The sequence below is a fragment of the Anopheles maculipalpis genome, chromosome 2RL (assembly GCF_943734695.1).
Source record: "Anopheles maculipalpis chromosome 2RL, idAnoMacuDA_375_x, whole genome shotgun sequence".
Lineage (NCBI taxonomy): Eukaryota > Metazoa > Arthropoda > Insecta > Diptera > Culicidae > Anopheles > Anopheles maculipalpis.
The window spans coordinates 35,581,666-35,604,031 of record NC_064871.1 but is presented as its reverse complement, the minus strand read 5'-3'; the positions used below and the strand labels follow the sequence as shown (position 1 = coordinate 35,604,031).

At 42.9% G+C, this 22,366-nt stretch overlaps 6 protein-coding genes across 6 annotated transcripts in view; 3 read left to right on the top strand and 3 right to left on the bottom strand.

Annotated features, from left to right (window-relative positions):
- Window positions 1-556: 556 nt before the first annotated feature.
- Window positions 557-3,868, top strand: LOC126558654 (protein phosphatase PTC7 homolog). The gene is made up of 5 exons (XM_050214705.1): window positions 557-779; window positions 860-1,039; window positions 1,337-1,650; window positions 3,521-3,659; window positions 3,760-3,868. The coding sequence occupies exons 1-5, from the start codon at window positions 566-568 to the stop codon at window positions 3,807-3,809; spliced, it is 897 nt and encodes a 298-aa protein (XP_050070662.1). The 5' UTR covers window positions 557-565; the 3' UTR covers window positions 3,810-3,868.
- A 615-nt stretch (window positions 3,869-4,483) lies between these two features.
- On the bottom strand, window positions 4,484-7,317 carry LOC126557144 (SCY1-like protein 2). Its single transcript, XM_050212820.1, has 6 exons — window positions 7,189-7,317; window positions 6,437-7,042; window positions 6,166-6,374; window positions 5,407-6,079; window positions 4,932-5,334; window positions 4,484-4,862 (listed from the first exon to the last, which is right to left on the bottom strand). Exons 1-6 carry the CDS (start codon window positions 7,313-7,315, stop codon window positions 4,484-4,486), a joined length of 2,397 nt encoding a protein of 798 aa, XP_050068777.1. The 5' UTR covers window positions 7,316-7,317.
- A 733-nt stretch (window positions 7,318-8,050) lies between these two features.
- On the bottom strand, window positions 8,051-10,693 carry LOC126559771 (dynein regulatory complex protein 1 homolog). The gene is made up of 10 exons (XM_050215945.1): window positions 10,515-10,693; window positions 10,282-10,454; window positions 9,879-10,211; window positions 9,710-9,819; window positions 9,248-9,643; window positions 8,979-9,165; window positions 8,633-8,907; window positions 8,455-8,558; window positions 8,230-8,377; window positions 8,051-8,173 (listed from the first exon to the last, which is right to left on the bottom strand). Exons 1-10 carry the CDS (start codon window positions 10,691-10,693, stop codon window positions 8,057-8,059), a joined length of 2,022 nt encoding a protein of 673 aa, XP_050071902.1. The 3' UTR covers window positions 8,051-8,056.
- A 543-nt stretch (window positions 10,694-11,236) lies between these two features.
- Window positions 11,237-13,719, top strand: LOC126557805 (U4/U6 small nuclear ribonucleoprotein Prp4). The gene is made up of 7 exons (XM_050213699.1): window positions 11,237-11,417; window positions 11,510-11,689; window positions 11,769-12,113; window positions 12,196-12,591; window positions 12,657-12,804; window positions 13,362-13,490; window positions 13,556-13,719. Exons 1-7 carry the CDS (start codon window positions 11,242-11,244, stop codon window positions 13,697-13,699), a joined length of 1,518 nt encoding a protein of 505 aa, XP_050069656.1. The 5' UTR covers window positions 11,237-11,241; the 3' UTR covers window positions 13,700-13,719.
- A 329-nt stretch (window positions 13,720-14,048) lies between these two features.
- On the bottom strand, window positions 14,049-18,170 carry LOC126557307 (inactivation-no-after-potential D protein). The gene is made up of 17 exons (XM_050213027.1): window positions 18,080-18,170; window positions 17,210-17,286; window positions 17,049-17,135; window positions 16,844-16,978; window positions 16,680-16,772; window positions 16,536-16,605; window positions 16,377-16,453; window positions 16,225-16,303; window positions 15,953-16,146; window positions 15,781-15,875; window positions 15,628-15,697; window positions 15,471-15,521; window positions 15,238-15,339; window positions 14,760-15,164; window positions 14,535-14,693; window positions 14,317-14,451; window positions 14,049-14,243 (listed from the first exon to the last, which is right to left on the bottom strand). The coding sequence occupies exons 1-17, from the start codon at window positions 18,117-18,119 to the stop codon at window positions 14,064-14,066; spliced, it is 2,049 nt and encodes a 682-aa protein (XP_050068984.1). The 5' UTR covers window positions 18,120-18,170; the 3' UTR covers window positions 14,049-14,063.
- A 2,805-nt stretch (window positions 18,171-20,975) lies between these two features.
- LOC126559639 (serine-rich adhesin for platelets-like) overlaps window positions 20,976-22,366 on the top strand; it is a 39,822-nt gene continuing 38,431 nt past the window's right edge. The window contains exons 1-3 of the mRNA XM_050215808.1: window positions 20,976-21,150; window positions 21,616-21,719; window positions 21,862-22,319. Coding sequence (XP_050071765.1) covers window positions 20,993-21,150; window positions 21,616-21,719; window positions 21,862-22,319 — 720 coding nt within the window. The 5' untranslated portion in view covers window positions 20,976-20,992. The remainder of the gene's footprint in view (window positions 21,151-21,615; window positions 21,720-21,861; window positions 22,320-22,366) is intronic.

Sequence of the window (22,366 nt, the reverse complement as noted above, 5' to 3'; positions counted from 1 at the left end):
TCGCCTCGACCAAAACAAACTCTGCTTTGATCATGTTTTGTTGCCAATAAAAGGAGATAATCGTTCGAAATCCTCGCTTTTCCAATATTCCAGATTTTCTCCAAATTGCAAGCAAGTAAAATCGACTATATCAAACTGTACCATAAAGGAGAGTTCATTTGTCAATCGGCCGGAACCCAAAACCCATTCAAAAACCACTTTCGCACAACTTTAAAACGATCTAACATAATTATTCATGTAGCATTTCGCCCAAATAGTATGAATTCCGCTTCACATCCTGCTGTGTATTTTTATGTTTTAGTTTGCTGCTCATCCCGTTCCAAATCGAAAAGGCTTTTACACGCAACTTCTTTTGTATCAACAACTGTCAAACCCGTCTACGAATGAACGCGTTGTCCGACCTCTCTCACCCCAGCTCACTTTGGAATAAAGAATTAGCAAGAGTGGAGCAAAGTTTTGTTTACGATCGTTGGTGCAATTATACGCTCTTTTTCGCTCCGTGCTGCGTTCGTCCACTGAGTGGGCCGTCCATGATTCAGTGATATTCAACGTATCGTCCCCCATAATGCGCTCCTGGACGACACGATGGCTTTCGCGGGCACTACACCAAAACTGGCAAGCTGCAAGCGCAACTGCGGAAAGCAAACCCCGTACCTACTCTCGCTTTATCTCCGTCGTCAGTGGCTTCCCAAAGAATCTGGCCCAGTCGAAGTACAAGCCTGGTAAGATGGGCGACGATGCGTGGTTTATCGCAAACACCAAAACAGCCGACGTTCTGGGTAAGTGTGGTGCCAGTGCGTAATATTGCACGCTGCTCCGATCAGATTTTCACTTCCTTCGCCTTCGCACCATCTGACAGGTGTCGCTGATGGGGTCGGCGGATGGCGCAGTTATGGAATTGATCCGGGCGAGTTTGCGATGGTGTTAATGAGGAATTGTGAGCGATTGGTAAAGTTTTCCCGCTTCGATCCGATCAAACCAGTGCATCTGATTGCGTCCGGGTTTCGGGAGTTGCAGGACAACAGAAAATGCATCCTAGGTAAGTGAGTGAGAGTCCGTGTGCCAGCGCGAACAAACAAACAGCACAATCTCTCGTTCTGGCAGCCTTGTGCAATTGCCGTACGTCTCGCTCTCTCGCACCGCTGGCACGAAAACGCAGTGTGTGAGTGTATGACCGTGACCATTTTGCACAACTCTGTTGCCCGTAGATTTAGCTTACTACGCTGATTACGCATCTACCTTGCCAATTGGCAAATGATTAATACCGATCTGTACTATCCCGCCGAGGCGTGCTTCTCACTTTACTTCTCCTCCCTTCATTCCGGTTTATCCACAGGTAGCAGCACTGCCTGTATAGTGGTGTTTAATCGTGAAGACAGTAGCATTTACACCGCCAACATCGGCGACAGTGGCTTCATCATAGTACGAAAGGGTGAAATAGTGCATCGCAGCGAGGAACAGCAGCACTATTTCAACACCCCCTTCCAGCTCTCGTTACCCCCGCCCGGCCATACCGATGTGCTAAGCGATAGGCCCGAGTCGGCCAACACTACCACCTTCCCTGTGTGCAACGGGGACGTCATCCTCGTTGCGACGGACGGTGTGTTTGATAATGTTCCGATCAAGCTGCTAGTCGACACTCTACAGCGGGTAAGTAGGCTGGGTGAAACAACGGACCAGCAAGCAAAAAATGCATTGGCACGTGATACCATAGCAATGACGTGAATGGCAAAAAGTTTTGCGCGCGATCTAGTGAATCCTCGAGTTTGCGGATTTACTTTTATCTGACCTACATTTTGCGGATCGCAAAGTGCGCTTATATTATTTTATTTTTGGTAGTATGTATACCAAATATTTATACAAAATACCCGTTCATTAGAAAATTAATGGTGCACAAGTGCAATTTTCCTATTGAAATGAGCGAATTTTCATATGAAAAATCTACTCTCACTGTATAGTGTTTTCTATACACTGAGCGAAATAAGAATCACATCCCCATGTCTTTTTGACAATATCTTCAAAATTTATGAATCAATTCTGCGTTTCTAAGTTTAGAACGTTAGTTCAATCTATTTAGAACGTTATTCAATCATTGTGTGGAAATTTTTGCGTACTACTTACATTTCAACAGATAAATTTATCAAAAAGGGTACGAAATAAAAAAAGCACCATCCTGACTTTTGATCAACAAATGCATAAATTATAACAAAAGGTCAAATCAAGCTGCATTTTCAAGACATTTTGAGTGTGAGTGTACGTGATATTCTTTCGAATGATTGCAATAGGCAATGATTTCGTGGTCAATATTGTTATTTTCCAGGGTATTAGAATACATGAATACATAATAGCATTCAGCAGAACGACATTACAGCTTATCAAAGATGACCAAATGTTTGCTGTTTGCAAATTTTCGTCCTAAATTTGACGAAAGATTGAACTAATGGTTCCCTACGCGGTGCAGATCCGCAAAATGTGCTGACCATACATATCATTCAAGTTTTTGTGTGGAAACCAGAGTTTGCTCTGCTGAGGCTTATAAATCGTAACATTATTCTTATGTAAACGTATTATCAACCCATGTAAAATTCGTTGTGATCGATTATGATGATATGTAACATTTAGATGGCATATTTTGGCTTCCAAAAATTAGCTTATATCGCTACGTCCTCCACGTAAAGGTATGTGGCCCCAGTTATTGTAATTTTTCAAGGACTACGCGGCTTTCGTAAGTTGGAAGCTATTCTGACCGAGTTTACTCGAAAAAAAAGGCTGCATTGTTGTTTATTTAAATATTTAAACCTTTAATCGTAACTTAAGATTACACTCGACCTGTTGATGCTGAATAAGCGATAAGTACAGAGAGTTTTTGTGCGAAAATATACTTCAGTTACATCAAACCCAAAGCCAAAAGATGGCAAAAATTGTTCAGGATGTAATGTTAGCAAGGTTAGGGTATTGCGATTTTGATTTCGCACCCTTTTTCATGAATTTATCGGCTTGAATACATCGCAAAAATGTCCACGCAGTGATTGAAAAAATTGCAAAATAATTTGAACTAACATTCTTAACACAAAAAGGAGAATCGATTCAAAATTTTTTTGAAGATCTTGTCAAATTTGATGATGCTATTTTTATTTTCCTCAGTGTATTCGTGTGTATATAATTGAGGCAATTTAAGGCCGTTTTATTAAATTTAACATGTGATCAAAACGTTTCTAAATAACTTTTTTCACAATCTTTTATATAAATTGGATTTTTATTGTTTTTTTGTTTTTTTTTTCATCAACATAACCTGTTTGCGATCAGCCACTGTTTTGGCGCGTTCATAGCCCTCATTGTTTGGTTCTCAAACTCAAACAAAAAGCTATAATAGCCTTTTCTTCAATCGAATATGCATCGTTCTCATGTCCTCTGTTTGCCGCAACCCACTCAATGGCTCCTTTACAGGAGACAAACGACGTTAAAAAGGATACATTTTGTAACTGCAATTCAAACTGTAACTTTATTTCAACATTTTCAGGTGGAAGGAGAAAACGACCAAGTTAAATTACAAATGTGTGCAAATTCGATCGCGCTAATGGCGAGATCGTTATCATTCGACAGCAAGTTTCTATCACCCTTTTCCCTTAATGCTAGAAGAAACAACATCAATGCTATGGGTATGTATTAATTAAACACACACAACCGTACACGTACACGTACAGTTCAATCTTTAGCATTTCTAATGCCTTTTCTATCTCGATCGTTTAACCGCGACAGGTGGAAAACCGGACGATATAACCGTAGTTTTAGCGACCGTGGCTCTGTAACCTCTTGGTGCGCCACAGCATGCATTTGAAATGCTGAAATTGTGCAAAAGCAAAGGGAGGACGGGGTGGACTTGGGGGAGAGGGAAGGATAAGAAATTATTATAGAAAACGGTAGTGTGCAAGTGAAGTTCTTAGACAAATTAAGCTTAGAGAACGCAAAGTAATCTACCACATCCATCAAAGAGGAGCCGATATCAGCAGCCAGATAGGACATACCCGGATCCTAACACACCATGAAACGGAAAGGCTGTTGGAAATTCATTTCGTTGTAGCGATTAGGTTTATTGCTCCTTATTATAGGTTTTTCGTCGTCTGTATTTGCTAGACTGGGATTTCTAAACGAACAAATAAACTTTTCTAATCAATCCATTTGGCAAACGATGGAGAGAACATGATAAGTCCGGAAGGAGGAGTTTTCTTTGATTCAAGATATCGAAAAAGGAAAGAAAATAATGTTCGTGCAATAGCAGGCAGCATGTTTTCTTTTTTTAACATTTATTGGCGCACGTGTGATCGCAAACAGCGAGATAGATAACATATAAGCGTGTTAATGGGTGTTTGATTCCGCGACCAAACAACAACGTGGGTGCAACACAGAGAACAAAGCGATGGTGCGCCACACTAGCAGTAAACATTTTAGGATGGTATGATGCGTATGGATGGGAGTTTTTATTTTATTTTTGTAAAAACTCCATAATATCCTCCTTCGAAAGCATCGGACTGGTGCTTGATTTGGCGGACATTTTACCTGCCTGGGATGGAGTAGGGATTAGTGGTTGTAGCTGTCCGTACGGATTGTTGTTTGTTGTGGAAGTAAGTTCGAGCTTCTTCGTGGGCAACGATGAGGAGCCATTGCTGTTCGTCCACATGTTTGATGACATCGGTGCCGGGGACATCATTGGCATCGCAATTGCCGGTGGTGGTAGCGCCAGCGGTGTGTCTTTAGTACGATTCTGCATGGTGGAGGAATTTTGCTGCTGTGTGAAAAGATTGTACTTGATGCTGTTTTCCTTTGCCGTCGTTGCCACCGGTGGAACATTCCAGTTTAAAGTGCTGTTGTGCAAAGTGGAGAAAAACATTTATCTTACAATTTTATCTATTTTTTCATTTTTTCATACTCACGTTTGTGGTTGTAGTGGTTTCAGCTGCATTGGAGACGATATCGGCCGTTGCTGTACCGGTTGCGGTGCTGCTTTACTCGTAGCTGTCGTGGGCGATTGCATAAAATCGCCGTAAAAATCGGAACTCCCAAATCCTAATTCGGATTGCTGTGGTGTTGATTGTTTGTCCTGCAGGCTAGAGCTGCTGGCGCTCGAAGACATTGGTGTTTTGCTGCCCAGCTTATCACCCTGCTCTTCCTCTATTTTGCGAGTGAACTCTTTGATCAGTGCAATGATCGCGTTAAACTGCTGCAACGAAAGCCCATTCACGATCGTCATCGGGAAGAGATGTGGAAGAACCTTGCAAGCTAGCACGTCCTTAGGTATTCCTAGACCATCCGTTGAGAACGATACTTTGTAGACACCTGTAAAGGAAGTATAGCCATTTTCAAACCGTCAGATATACACTATCTTCTCCAAACTCTCAGAATTCTTACCAACAATCGCCATAATGACTGCCGGCTCCCGGCAGTTGACGGACGGCAGGTACGACACAATATCGTCTATCATTACCCACTTATCAATTTTCGTTGCTAGCTGACCCAAGCATAGCAAACATTTCACCCGTACCGACACCAAGTTTGTACCCGAGCAAAGCGTTTTGATACGCGGCACCAGACCACTCTTGATCGTGCTCTTGTCCAAATGCACAACCACCGACGGGATGATCGAAAGGCAAAGCTCCTGTATCTGTTGGGCTTTCGATTCGAGCGCTTTGTAAACCAGCGGTAACACACTGACCCGTATCTCTTCCGAGGGGCACACCTTTAGCAGTACTTCGAGATTTTGAAAGAATATAAGCATAATTTGAACCGGTTCATCGAGCAGCATTACTGGCCGCAGATGTGAGCTGATGTGCTGCATATATTCCGCCCGCGTACAGCTGGCCGTGATGGTCAGAATGTTTGTGAGCACGAACGGAATCATGGAACAGTTAACGAACTCTTTAACTAGCAGCGGAAGGATGCGGTACAGTCTTACACGGTGCGGAAAATCGCCAATGATGTGAGCGAGTCGTTTGTAGAATTCTGACTTTTCTAAATTATCCTTAGGGAATAGTGTTTCTAAATTGTCTAAACATTGCACATAGTTGTCACAAAAGTACGAAATCTGGAAAGAAAAGCGAAAAAAACGAAACCCAACAATAAGGACGTCACCGTTTGAAGCGAAAGCATGTCCGTTGTGATCTACATTACCTGTATTAACGACTGCAGTGTCGGTCGAGCCTGAGGATTAACGCTAAGCATTTTCTTCACCTCCGAGCGCAACGTTTCAGGAATTGCGGTAAGCTTCGGTGGACCCTGATTGCTAAGCTTTGTAACGGATTGTTTGTATCCGTACAGATCGGACGAGGCGTCCGGTGATGGAATGTTGTCTCGCGAATATATGGTATAAATTAGTATACCTAAAACAGATTGCAATATTAATCTGTATGTTGGAGATAGTTCTAATTTTGTGTTACCTTACCTAAGGAATAAATATCGGTAGAATCGTTGCAACTGTTTTCCAATATTAGCTCGGGAGCGGTCCATTTTGAGGCCGGATTGCCCAGCAGACGGCTTTTGAAGTAGTGATTCGCTACCGGTGTTCCCGGGGCACGTTTGCTCCAACAATACCCAAACCCAAACAGCTTCCACACGCCCTGCCTGTTTACGATGATGTTCTCCGTGCAGAGATGCCGATGTACCAGCTGTGCTTCGTCGTGCAAAAACTGAATGCCCTTTACCAGCTCAAAGATACCAAACTTTGTATCAAACTCCGACAGTTTGTAATCGGACAGCAATCCCGTGTTGGAGACGTTCGTTGTGTTGCCGAGCAGATTGGCTAAGCTGGCCACTACGGGCTCGGTGGCGAATGCGATCGTATCGCGACTTTCTTCCATCGCGTGCTGCACCGTCAGCACCTGCGGATGACGTATCTTCGTCAGCTGTACCACCCCACGCCGAATATTTTCACAGATCTCCTCCCGTTCATCTTTGGTGAAGGGTTCTAGCTGTTTCTTGTCGAACACGAATATCGAGGCTGGCTCCTTCGTGGAGCGTTTGCTGCCGGTGTAGATTTTCCAGACGAATTCTTCATAGAACAACAAAAGCGGAATGTAGTACACATTTGGTGTTGATGATTCATTCTAGGTGGGACAAGTGGTTTATCAACCCTGTCCCAAAGTAGAATGTATTTTGAAAATTCCACGCTAACCACATAATCACTTCCGCTCTTACCTGTGCCAGCAGAACCAATATGCTCAGCGATATCATAATCTTTCGTGAGCGGATTTCCCAGGAATACTGCTGACAGGGTGGAGACCGTTTGTGAAACGGACGAATAAATCTTGTTTATGGCATCCATGGAACCGGGCGTCGGTATGTCGATGATCGTTTAGGCAAACGTAACAATTGCAAGTAATTTTCTATAGGAATGTATTTTTCCGGACAATTTTGAGTACGTAAAATAGGCAAACAGACTGCAACAACCACTTTTTTGTGTATTATTTTTTCTCCATTCGCAAACGTCAATATCGACGGGATGACATTTCTCTGCATCTCCATGTAAACAACGCACGCACACATATGCACACCATTTAACCGTAGTGTTTACGACCAAAAAAATACACGTTGTTCTACTACCGCCTACTCGTTTAGGCCATACATTTTGAATTAAAGTTTAAATTTTTCCGGATCGTAGAGCTAATATCTTTTTATCTGCACGCCGTATTGGTTACAAAGGAATGGGTTAGTAAGTATTAAAGCCAAAAGAAATAAGAGTTTATGCAAACATTTAATATAATAAGATAAATATGAAATATTTAAAGTAGCAATCAGGGCCTACGCGGTTTCCAAGTCCGCTTATAGGAAGGCGATTATTGACAAAAGGGTTAACAGATTTGGCGGGTTGTGTGGTAGAGTTCAAATTCGGATTAAAATGATACGCAAAATTCACTCGCTGTTTTCGTTATATTTTGTAGATTAGACGATGCTTAAAGATAAGGAGGATAAGGTAGTTTTTTCTATCATGCTCACATTGTATTAATTTCGATTTTTAACTCAAACGAGACGTATATAAACCATGAACATAATTGATGAACGGGTTCTAAAAATCATCGTTCAACGGTTTGATAAGCATTTTCTGCATAATATGTTGCAGCTCTTGGTTTTGCTTTCTCAAGAAACTGCACTCTTCGTCCAGGGATTGCCGCTCACGCAGAACCTTGGGGATACATAATGTGAATAAAAAAAAAGGATAACTCAACTTGGCTCACTTACCTGCAAATACTTGCCCAAACTTTCCTCCATGGTGTCCCAAACTTTCATCTGATTTGGCAAGAAAATGTTCTTAAAAGAGGACCAAAATTTGCGAGTATCGGATAAGGTTAGCTTTGGTTCGGGTTTAGCTTCCGTTTGAGAATGTAACCTAAATCGACGGTTAAGTTTTCGACATAGTAAATGCTCCTTTAGAATTGTATGTAAGAGAGTTCATATCATACTTACGCCTCATCATCATTTTCACAGAACATTTTTAGAGCCAAAAGATCCCGTGAAGTGGTCAGAGCTTTTTGATTCACTTCGATCTCTTTATTATCGATCGAAGATATCTGTAATTGATAAGAAACAAAATTAAGAACGATTCTAGAAACAAACTTTTCTTCTGTACCGGAACGGTACACACCTCGGACGAACTGCAGGCCTCGTCGAGGTTGTTACAATTTTGAACTTCCGAGTGGGTGGACTGCAGGTGACGCACACCATCCATGCTATCGATGCCTAGTGCATTCAAAACGTTGTCCATACAGATTAGTGTCATACCGCAGCCATCAATCTGCCGATCCTTTAAAGCAACCTCCAGCTTTTTGTCGCTTAAAAATCGCGATTGCTCTAGCAAATTCTTCAAACGGCAGAAATCGTGCTGTTGGTCTTCTTTCGAGTTGGTTAAGCTTCGTTTGGCTGTCGGAGTAGCATATTATAGAGTATGGAAATTAAGATACGGTTAATTTCATTTCAATTGTTCTACCTACTTCTGGCAGTGCTGGGTAGCTTGGGCGTACACAAAGGATCATAATTGTACAGCAAATCCGATATGGCACCCAGGTTGTTGGTCCACTTCCGGTTAAGATGTTGCTCGACGAGTATTTTATCGATGGCCGATATGTTTTGGATAATTTCAAAGCATTCATCCCGATTCAAGTTCCAAATTGCGCGAACCTTAGACAACCGAAAATAAAAAAAAAGTAATTTTTACCAAAACTACACACATTTGCAAAAGCAAGTTAAGCAAACATTCTACCCTTTTATCGTACGCTTTCTTTGAGCTTTCTAGTTTGCTCCTGATGTGATCTACGCTGTGATGCAATTTTTCAATCATTTTTGCCATCTTTTCCGTCTCGATGTAATAGGTTGTTTTCGTGTCTTTCAGCTTATTGCGCAGCGTAAAGATGGTTTCGTGCAGTTTGGCAAGACGGCGCTTCTGTGCATTCTTTACCATCAAATTTTCGTCTTCCCGCTTTTTCAACACCTGGAAACTGTAGTCCAGCTTTTCCGAGTTGAGCGTTGTGTTGGTTTTAATCTTCTGCAGCTCTATTGCCAGCGCTTGAGTGTCCTTGTCTAGCTTTATTCGTGTGGCACGCGTTGTCTCCACATAATCCAGCTCTATTTGTTCGATTTCGGTCAGATTTGCCAACAGCTATAAAGCATCGGAGTATTAATTTTCTCAAACGTTCCCAGTACTAGTAGCACCCTAGCAACATACCCGTTCCTTCTTCTGCTTTACTTTAATCCGCTCATTAGTGGCCCGCTTGGCGTACACATCATTCCAATTAAAATTGGCAGCATTCTGTAGAATGACCCGCTCTTCCTCGACTGCAATTTTTTCTCCTATGAATTATCAGAGTATTGGACATTACTTTAAGAATTCTTACCTGTTCCTTGAATCAGATCCAAGTTTTCCTTCAGGATGCTTTTCATAGCCTCCACCTCCGTATCGGCACGATGAACAAGGCTCTGAATATCGACGATTTGCTTGCGTATATCCCGGGCGTACCGATCGTCGGCTGCCTGCAGTTCCTTGCGACATTCGGCTATGATGATGTCCTTCTGTTTCAACAACTCCTCCACACGGTTCTTTTGCAGCTGAAGCTCATCGTTCATCAGCATGGGATCTTTCAGTTCCTTAATTTCGGTCCACTTTTCGTAGGTGGTTTGAAATTTTGCAACCGAATCTACTGATTCCGTATGAATCTTGCTCAGGAGATCTAGAAAATGTAAAAATGGACAATTTTTTTCGAGCAGTGTTAGTTTTGTTGATAAAGCAATCATACTTACTTTCTTTAATGTCCGCCTCAGCCATACGACGGTCCACTTCGTGCCGATCGCTTGCCACGCGCACATCCTCTATCAGTTCCAGCCCATCGCGCATCAGCTCGGCAATCCTTTTGTCTGCGTTGTTCAAGCAAACGCGTATCCGCTCCTTATCTTCCGCATAGTTTAGTGGGATACTGGAATGATACATATGATATGAAAAACTACTATTTACAACTACTTTACAGGAAAATTACTTCTTTTTCCGAAAACGATTATCACGCACGAAGCTTTCTACGATGCTGTGAGAACGCCCTTCTAGTAGGGCCGATTCAACCAGGCTTAGAAACAATGGACTGGCTCCATCCTTTGGAGCTGCGGATGATTGCCCTGGTTCGGGACTTTTCTTCTCCGGTATACATTCTTCGATATCCATTCTTTACTACCAAACGATAAAGAAATTCTTAGTTTAGATAATTAAGAGAAGAATGGCAAATACGATATGAGTGTGTCCTGCAAATTTGTTTTTTACCGACACTCAACTAAACAAAATGCACCCTAGCGACCGTTACCAAGCAGTAGTTTAGCATATACTCGAAGCATACATGTATGGCAAATCAGAAATTGCTCGTGTGCATACTTAAATTTATGCGAATTCAACTGATACTACAACATAAAACAGTTAAAACATAATATAAACTCAGTGCGCCAGGCAAAGATTTTTTTTCAATAAAAACACAAAAAAGTTAGTTAGCATATTATAGCTGACGCTAAATATTTATTCGCAGCAACTGTCAACACATGTCATGTGAAACAACGCATGTCAAATACTTACTTTGACAGTTCGCGCTTTTCTCATGACGCCGGCCCATATTTGTTGATATTCTGCAAAAAACATTTAGCAATTTAGCGTGTAAAGTTAGTTTTCGTGTGCTAATTAAAGTTTAGAGCAAGCTTCTAGTACCGGCAACATATTAACACACAATGTCCGACAGTGAACAGAGCGTGTACGCCAAACGCACAAAGACCATCCACTATGGTTCGCTGGAAGAATCGGATCGTTGGCATGTGGACCGCAAGGATAACGAAACGGATGGTTCGGGAAAAACCGACTACAGCCAGCTTACCACATCGGACTACATGACCCTAGATGAAGATGTGTAAAGAATCGCAACCAGGACCACCTGCAATCCTGTGAAAGCAATGTTTTCCAAACTAACATGCTACATGTGCTTTACGTTTTTCCTTTTAGCGCCAAAGAGAAAGCAGCTCTGCTAGAGGAATTCGAACGTAGGAAAAAGGCTCGATTGATACACGTCAGCACGGACGATGGGGAGGTGAAGAATGCGCTGCGGAAGCTAAATGAACCAATCTGTTACTTCGGCGAGGGTCCTGCTGATAGGCGGTTGCGATTGAAAGAGCTTCTCTCGGCGTACGTACAAGCAGCATTCTCAAACCGGTTGTACATTCCTCGCTAACCCTTTATCGCATTATGCATTTGTTTCTTTTAGATTGGGTGAGAAAGGTTTACCGGCCGCAAAACCGGCTAAAGAAGAGGAGAAACCTAAAAACCAACAAAAGGAAACGAATGAATCGACCTGGTATCACGAGGGACCGGAAAGTTTGCGCGTGGCAAGGTTTTGGATAGCAAACTACTCGTTAGCCCGTGCCAAGAAGCGGTTGGAAGAGGCAAGCGAAAAGATGCGCCAACATTCGGCCACGAAGGCGGGCCGTATGGTGGAGCTGCAGAAACGCATCCAACAGCTTGCCCCGCAATGTAGCCAGGTGGGCGATACTCGACCAATCACCGGGTGCTGCATAAATGAGGACTCTTCGCTACTGCTGACCTGCAGTTTGTATGTTTCAATCCGTCATAAAGCGCATCGGAGTGCTAGGTCGGTAATTGCTAATGATATTGCTTTATTGTCCCTCTTGCAGGAGCTCCCTCTGTAAGGTTTGGTCCGTTCCCGATTGCACTCTGAAGCAGACGCTCCGTGGGCACAAGTTCAACGTAAGTGATGTGGCCTTCCGGCCGGGTGTTGCCAACGATAGTAAATCCGAAGTAGCGATGGCTTCTTGTAGCTTCGACGGTTCAGTTAAACTATGGTCGTACGACAGCGAAGAGTCGATAGCCGACATCAACGGACACGTGCCGCACCGGGTAGCGAAACTTGCATTCCATCCCTCTGGACGGTTCCTGGGGACGGCCTGTTACGACGCTTCCTGGCGGCTGTGGGATCTGGAGCAAAAGCAGGAGGTACTTCATCAGGAGGGTCATACGAAAGCCGTACATTGCATCGCTTTTCAGGTGGACGGTAGTGTATGCGTTACTGGGTACGTATATAGGTATTTACGAAAATTACTGTTCAAAATAACAATTTAATTATTTTTCCAACAAGTGGACTGGACGGATTTGGCCGAGTGTGGGACCTTCGGACGGGCAGATGTATCATGTTTCTGGAGGGTCATCTGAGTGCTATCTACGGTGTGGATTTTTCCCCCAATGGCTACCACATTGCCTCTGGTAGTCAGGATAACTCGTGCAAGGTAATTATACTTAACTTTTTCGCTATAACGTATGCATTAAAAACAAGCGACACAAATGTTCTGATTTTTCATGCGTCATTTAGTTGTCGGTCCACCGGCCAGCCTAGTAACTACATACTGTCAAAATTTGAGACCTTGGCATTGACCTGGGGGATCCCAAGTAACCAACCTAGGTGTGCTTCAGTACTAACCGATCGCAATTTTCTAGATCAATTTGAAGAGGAAAATCTATCTAAATAATTACGTGGTCAAAGTAAGGGATGAATGGATAAAATAGGTGACCTTTTAACAGAAAAAAAGGTCAACAAATAATTTATTGGCACTTAAGTGCTTAAGTGCCGGTAAAAGGCCACAAACCGACAAGGCAAATATTGCATTTTTTTTTCTCTTGAATTAACGATTGAGCACAGAAAACAATGCAATTGGATTGTTTACAGTATCTTTTATCGTTTAATTGTACCATGCATCTGTGTACTAAATCACTTTTTAATGCAGACGTTACTACATCAAAATGGATGCTAATTTTGGTTAAAAAAATGTTTTCTTGGTCATTTTAGATTTGGGATTTACGAAGACGGCAAATGGTGTACACAATTCCTGCCCACACGAACCTGATATCGGACGTGAAGTATCAGAAAAATGGAGGCAATTTTCTTGTGACAAGTAGTTACGATAAAACTGCAAAGGTAATTTACTTGCGTTTTGTGTTCAAACAGTATCTTTACATACTTAACTTACTCTTCTATTACAGATCTGGTCAGACAAAACATGGCAACCGTTAAAAACTCTCTCCGGACACGATGGGCGTCTTGTCGGTGTGGATATTTCGCACGATTCCCAGTACATAGTGACTGCGTCGTACGATCGCACGTTTAAGCTATGGGCTTGGGACTAGATCATCTACATACTATGTGTACTACACCTGAAATGCTGTGGTTGTATAGGCACTCACAGATCACTAATCAAGAAATAACAGTACCATTTGAATGCAAAGATAGCAAGATGTAAGTTTTCGTTTGTTTTTATTTTATGGTAAGAAACGTACTATTGTATAAGTAAGAAATACCGGACGTCTATTTCTATAACAGAATATTTATTTGGCTAAAAATATCAATAGTGTACGTGTGAGTGACGTGAGCATATGTTGCAAGCATTCAATTCTATGTACAAATCTCTAGGTTTCCTTTATCAATTGCACACTAAAGCACATATCCCCTGCTAAGTGCGAGGCGTGCTATCGTTACTGGTTTTGAGAAGACTTAAACGGATCGTTCCTTTAGCTTTGGCCGCAAAATGCGCAAACCCACCTTGCCCTGGGCCGTTTTCAGTAGTGAGGCGCACTGTTCGATACCGCCCGCTTCCAGACTGTCGCCATTGATATGCGACACCACATCGCCCACCTGTATGCGTCCATCGAATTCAGCCGATCCGCCAGGCACCTGTAAAAATAAGACGAGTCCACAATGAGACGACCAACACGCTCAACAGTTTACTCCCTCGATCGATACTAACCAAGCCAGTGATAACGATTCCTTTCGGATTTCCGGCACGGAATGTGAGTCCAAGATTCTTGCCCGGTTTTTTCATCAAATCCACCTCGACTGTTTCCGTTGGTGGTGGGTTGGCACGATAAACAACCAAACGAACCTGGAAGAATAAAATGATCGATGCGCGCAACATACAATACTTTTCTCATTTTCAAAAAGGGGTGTTTTGTTGCCGTTGTTTACCTTTGGATGCAATTGTTTGACGGCACGCTTGATGGCCTCACTAGTGCAAGTATTGTTAACCTTAAATCCATTGATTTCCACCAGTTGGTCAAATATTTGCAGCCGATTGTCCTTCTCCACAACGCTTTGCGGCAAAATATCCATTACTGCAGCTCCGGACTGGGGGGAAAAAGGGAAAAAATCAGATAAACGCACACAGCACGGCACCCGAAACTTGTGTCTTACCTTCACCAAAGAATCACAGCCACCGGCAACAATGATGCCCAACGGTTTACCCTCGGTCAGTATATCGATCACCGTGAATTCGTTCTCATTGATCGAAGCTTTCAGCGGATCAACTACCTCTTTCGTAGGGGATGCTTCCGGTTTGGAGCCATGCGGAGTGCCTGCCCGGCTTGGGGCCAACGTTGCCATCTCTTCCGGTTTTTTCTTGTTGGGTGTTGTTCCTGGTCCAGCACCGGCCTCACCGTTTGCCTTTTTATCGGTTTCCTTCTCCTTGTTCGGATTACATATCTTTAGCGTGATGACGCCCTCCGCTTTCTTCAACAGACCGGCAGCCGTTTCGTAATTGCAGCCTAGCAGCGAGTCGCGGTTAACCGCAAGCAGCATATCACCAATCTTCAGGCCACTCTGTTGGGATGAGAATATTCGTAAACCACACTCTCGATTATATGTTTTATCATTTCGTTGTGAGTTTTAATACCTTTTCCGCCGTAGATCCTTCCTGAATGTCCGATATGAATATACCTTGTCCAGCGATGGAGTGTTTGCCTTCGATAATCATAATACCCAAGCTGGAAGTACCCTATATGTGCAAGGAAAAATGAATCATTCATTTATTTAGTTTTGTTCTAGAGTCAATGTCAAACGTATAAAAATGTACAGAAATTTTCTGTATACTTTCAACCATTTTTAATCCAAGTTAATAATACAAACCTTTTTCACTGTGATCGTTTTAACATCCTTAAACTTTTCCATGATATTATCCTACCGATCGGCAATCGCGCAAGAGCGTGACAAGAAAAAAAAAGAGACCATTAGCGTGAGGCATGATCACGAAACAGACGAAAGCTCTGCTAGGTAGGGTACATACGGTATAGTCAAAATCAGTGGGGAAATGCTTCACCGGTTTCACTGCCAGCTCTTCGGGGGATGTCTTTTTTCTGAAAGTGATGTTAAAAAAAAGAGATTTTATTTTAAATTTGCTTCTTATCAAAGCCGCCGCCAAGCATAGTTTGATCCGTACCTTAGCACGATAAACTTAAGGGTAGGGCTGGCAAGATTTTTGATGATCACCGAGCAGTTCAGGTGACACCGTCCATGGAGAACAGTTCCATTGACCTAGTAAAAAAACGATGTTTCGTTCGATCAGATTACTATCAGAACGAATCATACCCATGAAGGATATAAGGGCATACCTCCAGCACTTCATCACCGACGACAAGCGATGTACCGGCCGCTGCACCCTTCGGATTGATGCCGGCAATAAGACAAGCCATGCGAGTACGGTCCCGGTGACCACACAGAGATAGACCGCATGTTTCGTTGCTGTCTCGCAAGATCGTACAGCAGTCCACTTCGCCCAACGCGGAGTAACGCTTCTTTATTTTCTCTGAAAATAGTAATTTCAACGAAAGATTGCTCATAGATGTTACAACAATTGTGTCACGTTGGTTGCTATAGTACTCACTCGTCGTATAGCCATAGTCATCTTCCTCCTCAGGGTCTTCTTCGCCGAGCTTTGTATTGCCAGCGGAGGCACGGTCGATCTGAATAAACAATTTTATAATTATAAAACAATTGAGTTCAACATATCGAACAAAAAATTCAATGCCACCTTACCTCAACACCGGCTTTTGTAAATGTTTTGCCCTCCAGCTCACGGCTATCTTCCTCGTCGTCGGATGAATTTTCGGAATCTGTGTAAATCGGACGAGAAAAACAATTTGAAATCAGTTTCCGACCCAGTTCAATGAGATCCGCGGGATCAGTAAACATTACCGCTAGACTCTTGGCGGGCTTTCGGGACCGTGAGTGTCTTATTATCTTCCGGAGTTGCGACGGTTTCTTTCTGTAAATTAAAAGAAAAACAAACCAGACGTGTTACTAGAAACAGGAAAAGCGATATTTCCTGCCAGTTCGTACCTTTGGTTTGCCATCTTGTATATACTCCACTTCGGGCGTTTTCGACGGAGTTACTGGTGGTGGAACCTTCTTTTGAAGCACCATTGGGTTGGTCTGCAAAAATAAAAAAGGGCGGAAGAAGAGGGAAAATTAACTTGCCCTGCGCCTAATTCAACCATACATACTTCTCGTACGTTGCGTTCCAAACTCTGAACGACTAGGACGATGCGATCGTTGGCAGTTTTAATGTAATTGACGGCTTTCTCATGAGAGGCATTTTCCAAACTGTTCTCGTTCACAGCTAGTATTCGATCTCCGATCTGTAACGGTAACCCTCATTACTTCCGACGCCCCAGACTACAAACGCGTTGGTTCGCTTGTGTAACATACCTTCAGTTCACCACACTTGTCTGCAGGACTTTCTGGGATGATACTTTTGATAAACAATCCCGACGTAACATCGCCACCCACATTGACCTGTGTGCAGGGAAGGAAAGGGTTGAAAAAAGTTACGCAAACAACAAACCAAAGATTTGCCTTTACTGTTTTACCTTTCCACCGACAATACTAAATCCGAAGGACGATTTTTCCGTTTTCTCGATGACGACCTTTTTCTCGGGGCCCCATCCTGTAACAAGCGAGATAGCAAAAGGAATGTTACCTCCGGTAGGTTCATCGTCATGTAAAATTAATTTTGGAATCAGCTGCTTCCATCAAATTCCTCGATTGCATTGGTCGAGATGGAGACTGCTTTTTAATTTTGCAAATGGATTGAAGTTGTGTGTACTATGGTGGCGTGACCAAACCGGACCGGACATTTTTATTGGCCACGTGAGAATAAAAACAGGCGATCGATTGAAAGACACGCAAATAGGTACTGGGCTGCAACGGAGTGCACGTGATTTCCTAATCCCGGTGAAACGTGGACAGAGATTCTGCTTGCTCTGGGGTGTCTACCGATTCCGTTTTCAATCATATTCGTAGGAAACCTTTGAAGAACATTGACAGCATACTTATGCACGGACAGCACCAATCCAAGGGGGCCGTTTGGCGCCAACTGTATTGAATTCAGTTATTATGTTATTGATTTTGTATTGCAATCTATTAAGATATTTTAAGGGGTTTAAGCTATATCTTAAGCTGTTCAAGTGGATGCATAAAAAATCAAAAAATAACGAAACAAAAAAGCGCAACACTGGAGTCTTACTTTTAAAAGAGTAATTTAATTTAAACTGGGTCGATTAGAGTGTGATTTTTAGCAAAGCAAACCATACGATAATAATGTAAGAAATTATGAACCTTACTGCCCCGAGCGTCGTAACAAACGAAAGACACTTACTCACTATCAAAATTATATCCGAATACAGATATTCCCTCACACGCAAATGTTCACATACACCATAATTTAACTTTAAATTTACCTTCCAATTTGACTGATCCGGGAAGTGCGCTAACAGTCATCTCTGCCCTGTAGGAAGATGGATCCAGGAACCAGATAAGAAACACAGCGTTAGTTTTTTTAGTTGATCGTACCGCGGATAGACACCGACTGAGGCCACCCTGCTTGAATGCACCGTATCCAGACCTGCAGCACTAAAACGGGTTCGAAAAACGTGTGCTATTCCGTTATCGGTGAAGGTACTAGGATCGTGCACACGTACTATTTTACAACCTCATTTGAATCGGACACGCGGGCACAGTACAAAAACTACTAGCCTTAGGAGTGATGAAACCCCGCAAAAGAACCACATACCACGTAGCTCTAGATTCTAATTGGATTAGCAACTAGCGACAATCGCGACAAACGTACCAAACCTAACGAACTGCTCCTAAAGTGCAGTTGTTAGCTGTTAGCACAAACAGATTCAGTTGAGTTCTAACGCACTAAGGAGCTGGTCGAAAGTGTTGGGAACTTGAACTGCTGTTTACGATATTCTGAGGACAGTTGGTTTGACTTTTTTTCTTTGCAACACATGCAAGAGTGCCTGCCACTAAAGATTACCTCTCCGGGGTAGGACTTGTTTTTGCATCGATTACTGTATCGCAAGGCTGCAGGGTGGTTTTGGTGACCGGATAACATAACGGCAGCTTCCGGTGGCACGGCGCGTCGTGATCCGATGGTATTTTGGCTTTGGTTCGGTAGTGGTCTAGTTCCTTCAAATAGATGCAACTATCGTCCGCAGGCTGTAATGTTCCCTCGTCGTAGTCTCTGTAATACTGGATACGGTACTGGAACAATCCTATCCCACTGTTCCGATGTCTGTACTCCATTTCATGCCGAATACCGGCCGCTCATGGCTCATAGCTGGAAGGTAGAATGTGTGTGTACGGAGGGAGGTGTTGATACTTTAGTGCTAACCAGACAACCAGAAAACTCCTAAAAAAAAGTAGACTTAAACCATTTGGCGGGCAAAAAAGCAAGGATACATCTTTCAATAACTAATACACATGCAAGACGAACAAATAGTTGAAGATCGCTAATTTTATTGAACTTAATATTGAAACTTAAATTAAGGAAACATAGGAACACATTTCGACATTTAAAATAAAGAAAATCCTGCCCAGAGAAAGCTCAGCTTTAGAATAGCAATGGATATGTATTGGGAAAGGGTTAAGGAGGATGGAAAGGAACAAACACATGCGTTCAAGTAGAGGACATGGGATCCTTGGTACAGGGTACAATGACAAGCTGCGTCGTACATGCAGCGCATATCCTTTCGAACAACTTAATCCCGCGTTTTTCTCCCTCTCTCGTGCGAGAGAGGCCTAAAACATTTACCACCCACGATTCCGATGGACGGCGTGCAGAAGTGCGTATGCGTGTGTTTGTGTATATGTTGTTATTCCTACTAAATGACACTAAAAAAACAAATCCATCGATGTGTTTATCATCCTCCTGTAAAAATTTGGCCTTTGCTGTGTTTTTGATTCGATGCAATTCCAGCGTTTTCACCGAATGCGAATCATTTCCACACAATCGTCCAACGACGATGTAGAAGAATTTTCACGATTCACTTTGGCCGCTTTGGTTGTTGTGCTTTATTCTTTAGTGCTAGGGCTCAATTACTTGTTACTTTTGATTCTACTAGCATAATAATTTCTCGCTGATGATGGTTGTATAAAAAAAAATGATACAGGGCACTACGTGTTGGCACTATTTTGAGGGGAGAATTCCGATAATGTAGTTTCTTCAAAAAGGTACAGGTATTTTTCCAGAGCTCGGAAAAGCTCAGACAAGTGCAGTAGGAAAATCGAAGCACCGTGTTCCCGTATTCGTGTACAACGGGGGCACGACCGATGACAGCCAAATTGGGAAAAACAATGCTCTTTGAAGCAGTAAATTAATTACAAAACTTGTAAAGAGAAACAATTTGGGTTATGATTTTATTTTCTACGAATAAATAATTAACAATTATTCATGTAACCAAATCGAAAACCACGCAACAAACTGATTTTTTCAAATCGTCCTCCACGCGACTGTCGAATGTGCCATTCCAGTCATTGTTTTGTATTCATTTTGTCTGCACTATTTTGACGCATTTCTGATTCGACCCCCCCACCCGCTAAACAGTTTCGGGCAAATTGTGCGTTTATCACAACCAAAACGGATAGGCAGCGGAATACGTGGAAATTGTGCAACAAGGGAAACGGTGGTAGTATCTAAAAACATCAAAATTGAATAGTAGCGGTTAGAGCGCGCGGGACAGTATTGTTTATTTGTAAAGCTTTTGCTTGATCTTGTGCTGTGTTCCAACGATTCGCGTACTCGTTGTCATTCCAGTTGTGGAACCGTCCTTATCGTGAAGTGAGAGAAAAAAGCAGTGCCGAGCGTGTTTTGTTCGGTATCATTTGTAGCGAGTGCGTGTGGTTGTGTTTTTACGGTGCCTTCCAGTGTGTATGGTAGCGTAACGGGTGATAATCGGAGCAACCAGAAACCGAACCTCCCTTCCCATACAGCACACACAACGGTGATTATCATCGAGCGGAAAGCAGTGGCAAGAAAGTCAGTTCCGTTCAGCTTGTGTGTGGCCCCACCTTTACGGCTGGTGCCGAGAGTAGCAACCATTCTGTGTTAAAATTATTGTTTCAACCCTATAAACAACGATCAAAATCTGTGACAGTATTATAATTTTTTTCAAGTTCATAAGTTTATCTGTAGTGTTTAAGTGTTTAGAGCATTGCAGCGAAAAATATCTCCCGTGTGTTTTTATCCACCCGATATCGTTACGTTTGTGATCAGCGCCGATCGGCCTAGCGAGCGTGTTTGGGCTGAGTAAAGCTTTCCGTCTTCAAACCTTTGCCAATCTACTACACTGCTGCTTGTGCCTCCGGTCATGGATCCGTTAGAGCAGTCCCGGGTTTTCCTGGATCGGTTCAAAACAAACGTCAATCCAGCCGACCCACTTCCCATTTGGGTACCGATTTACAATCTGAAATACGATGAAATTGAGCCCGCCATCATCGATTGGATCCGGACGTATTTGGATCAGTTGTAAGTATTGATTTTCCTTGTTTCTCTGTTCGCTGATGTTTTCGGGAAGAATTGGTGCTCCATCATTTAAATTTTTTAATTCATCTCATTTACAACCCATGCCACTGAGTGGCTGCATTTTTCGCAAACATGAGTCATTTTTGTTATTATACACGGAAAGAATCATTTAGCGTACCAGTTGTGTAGAAGCGTATGTGTGTGTTGGTGGCACCACTAAACACGAACTTCAAAGGCGGGGAATCGCTAACATGTGATTTACAGTGGTGGCTTTTAGAGCATGTGCATGACACAACGGTTGCTTTATTATTGTGAGGAAAAGTAAACATTGATGTCACCATTTGCCATTTTTTACTTGATCGATTATTTCATCTCCCAAAAGAATCTTTCAAAAGGCTTTGTGGTATATTCACTAATTAACATTTTCTTTTGCCCCTTGTTTACGCGCCCATGTTTACTCAACACAAGCGGATGCCCCCAGTGCATCTTGACGCCAATCGTACGCAAAGTTGTGGACGAGGTGCTGAGCATTTGCAAAGAAAATCCGAAATCTTGCGGCTTCAGTGGTCAGGGTAAGTAAAAGCATTAACGGTATACACGCTTGCCGCATCCTATACTGCTCTCGTCATAAAGTAACGGTACGAAATGGAGCAAAAGCTTTCGGATTTTATTAACACATGTTATTTTCTTTTACAACTTGTTTTTTTTTTGCAGAATATAAAACACTTCAGCTGACCCAAGAAGTGATTGCCCGCGTAAATAAAGTCTGCACCGAACTATTGGACAACGAGAAGCTGAACAATTTGCTCGCCCAGCTGGACGACCGCAATGGCATGGCTGGGCAGGATCAGCCCGATTCGGCATCGAGCGGGACCAGTGTTGCGAGAAAGATTCATTTTTCGCGCGGCCTGAAACATAAGCGACGCTCGATGGAGGACCGGCACGTTTGTTTGCCCGATTTCGACAAACTGTTCTGCACGAAGGACACGGAACCGACCGCTTTTTACGGTGTGTACGATGGGCACGGTGGGCAGGAGGCGGCAAGCTTTGCTGCCTCCCATCTGCACTATTACATTGGGCAGAGTGAACACTATCCGCACGATATGGAGCAAGCCTTCCGGGATGCGTTTCAAAAGACTGACACACTGTTTCTGGAAAAGTGTGAGAACCATGTACGTGTTTAGTGTGGGCGGCAAATTTCGAAAAGTGACCAAACTAA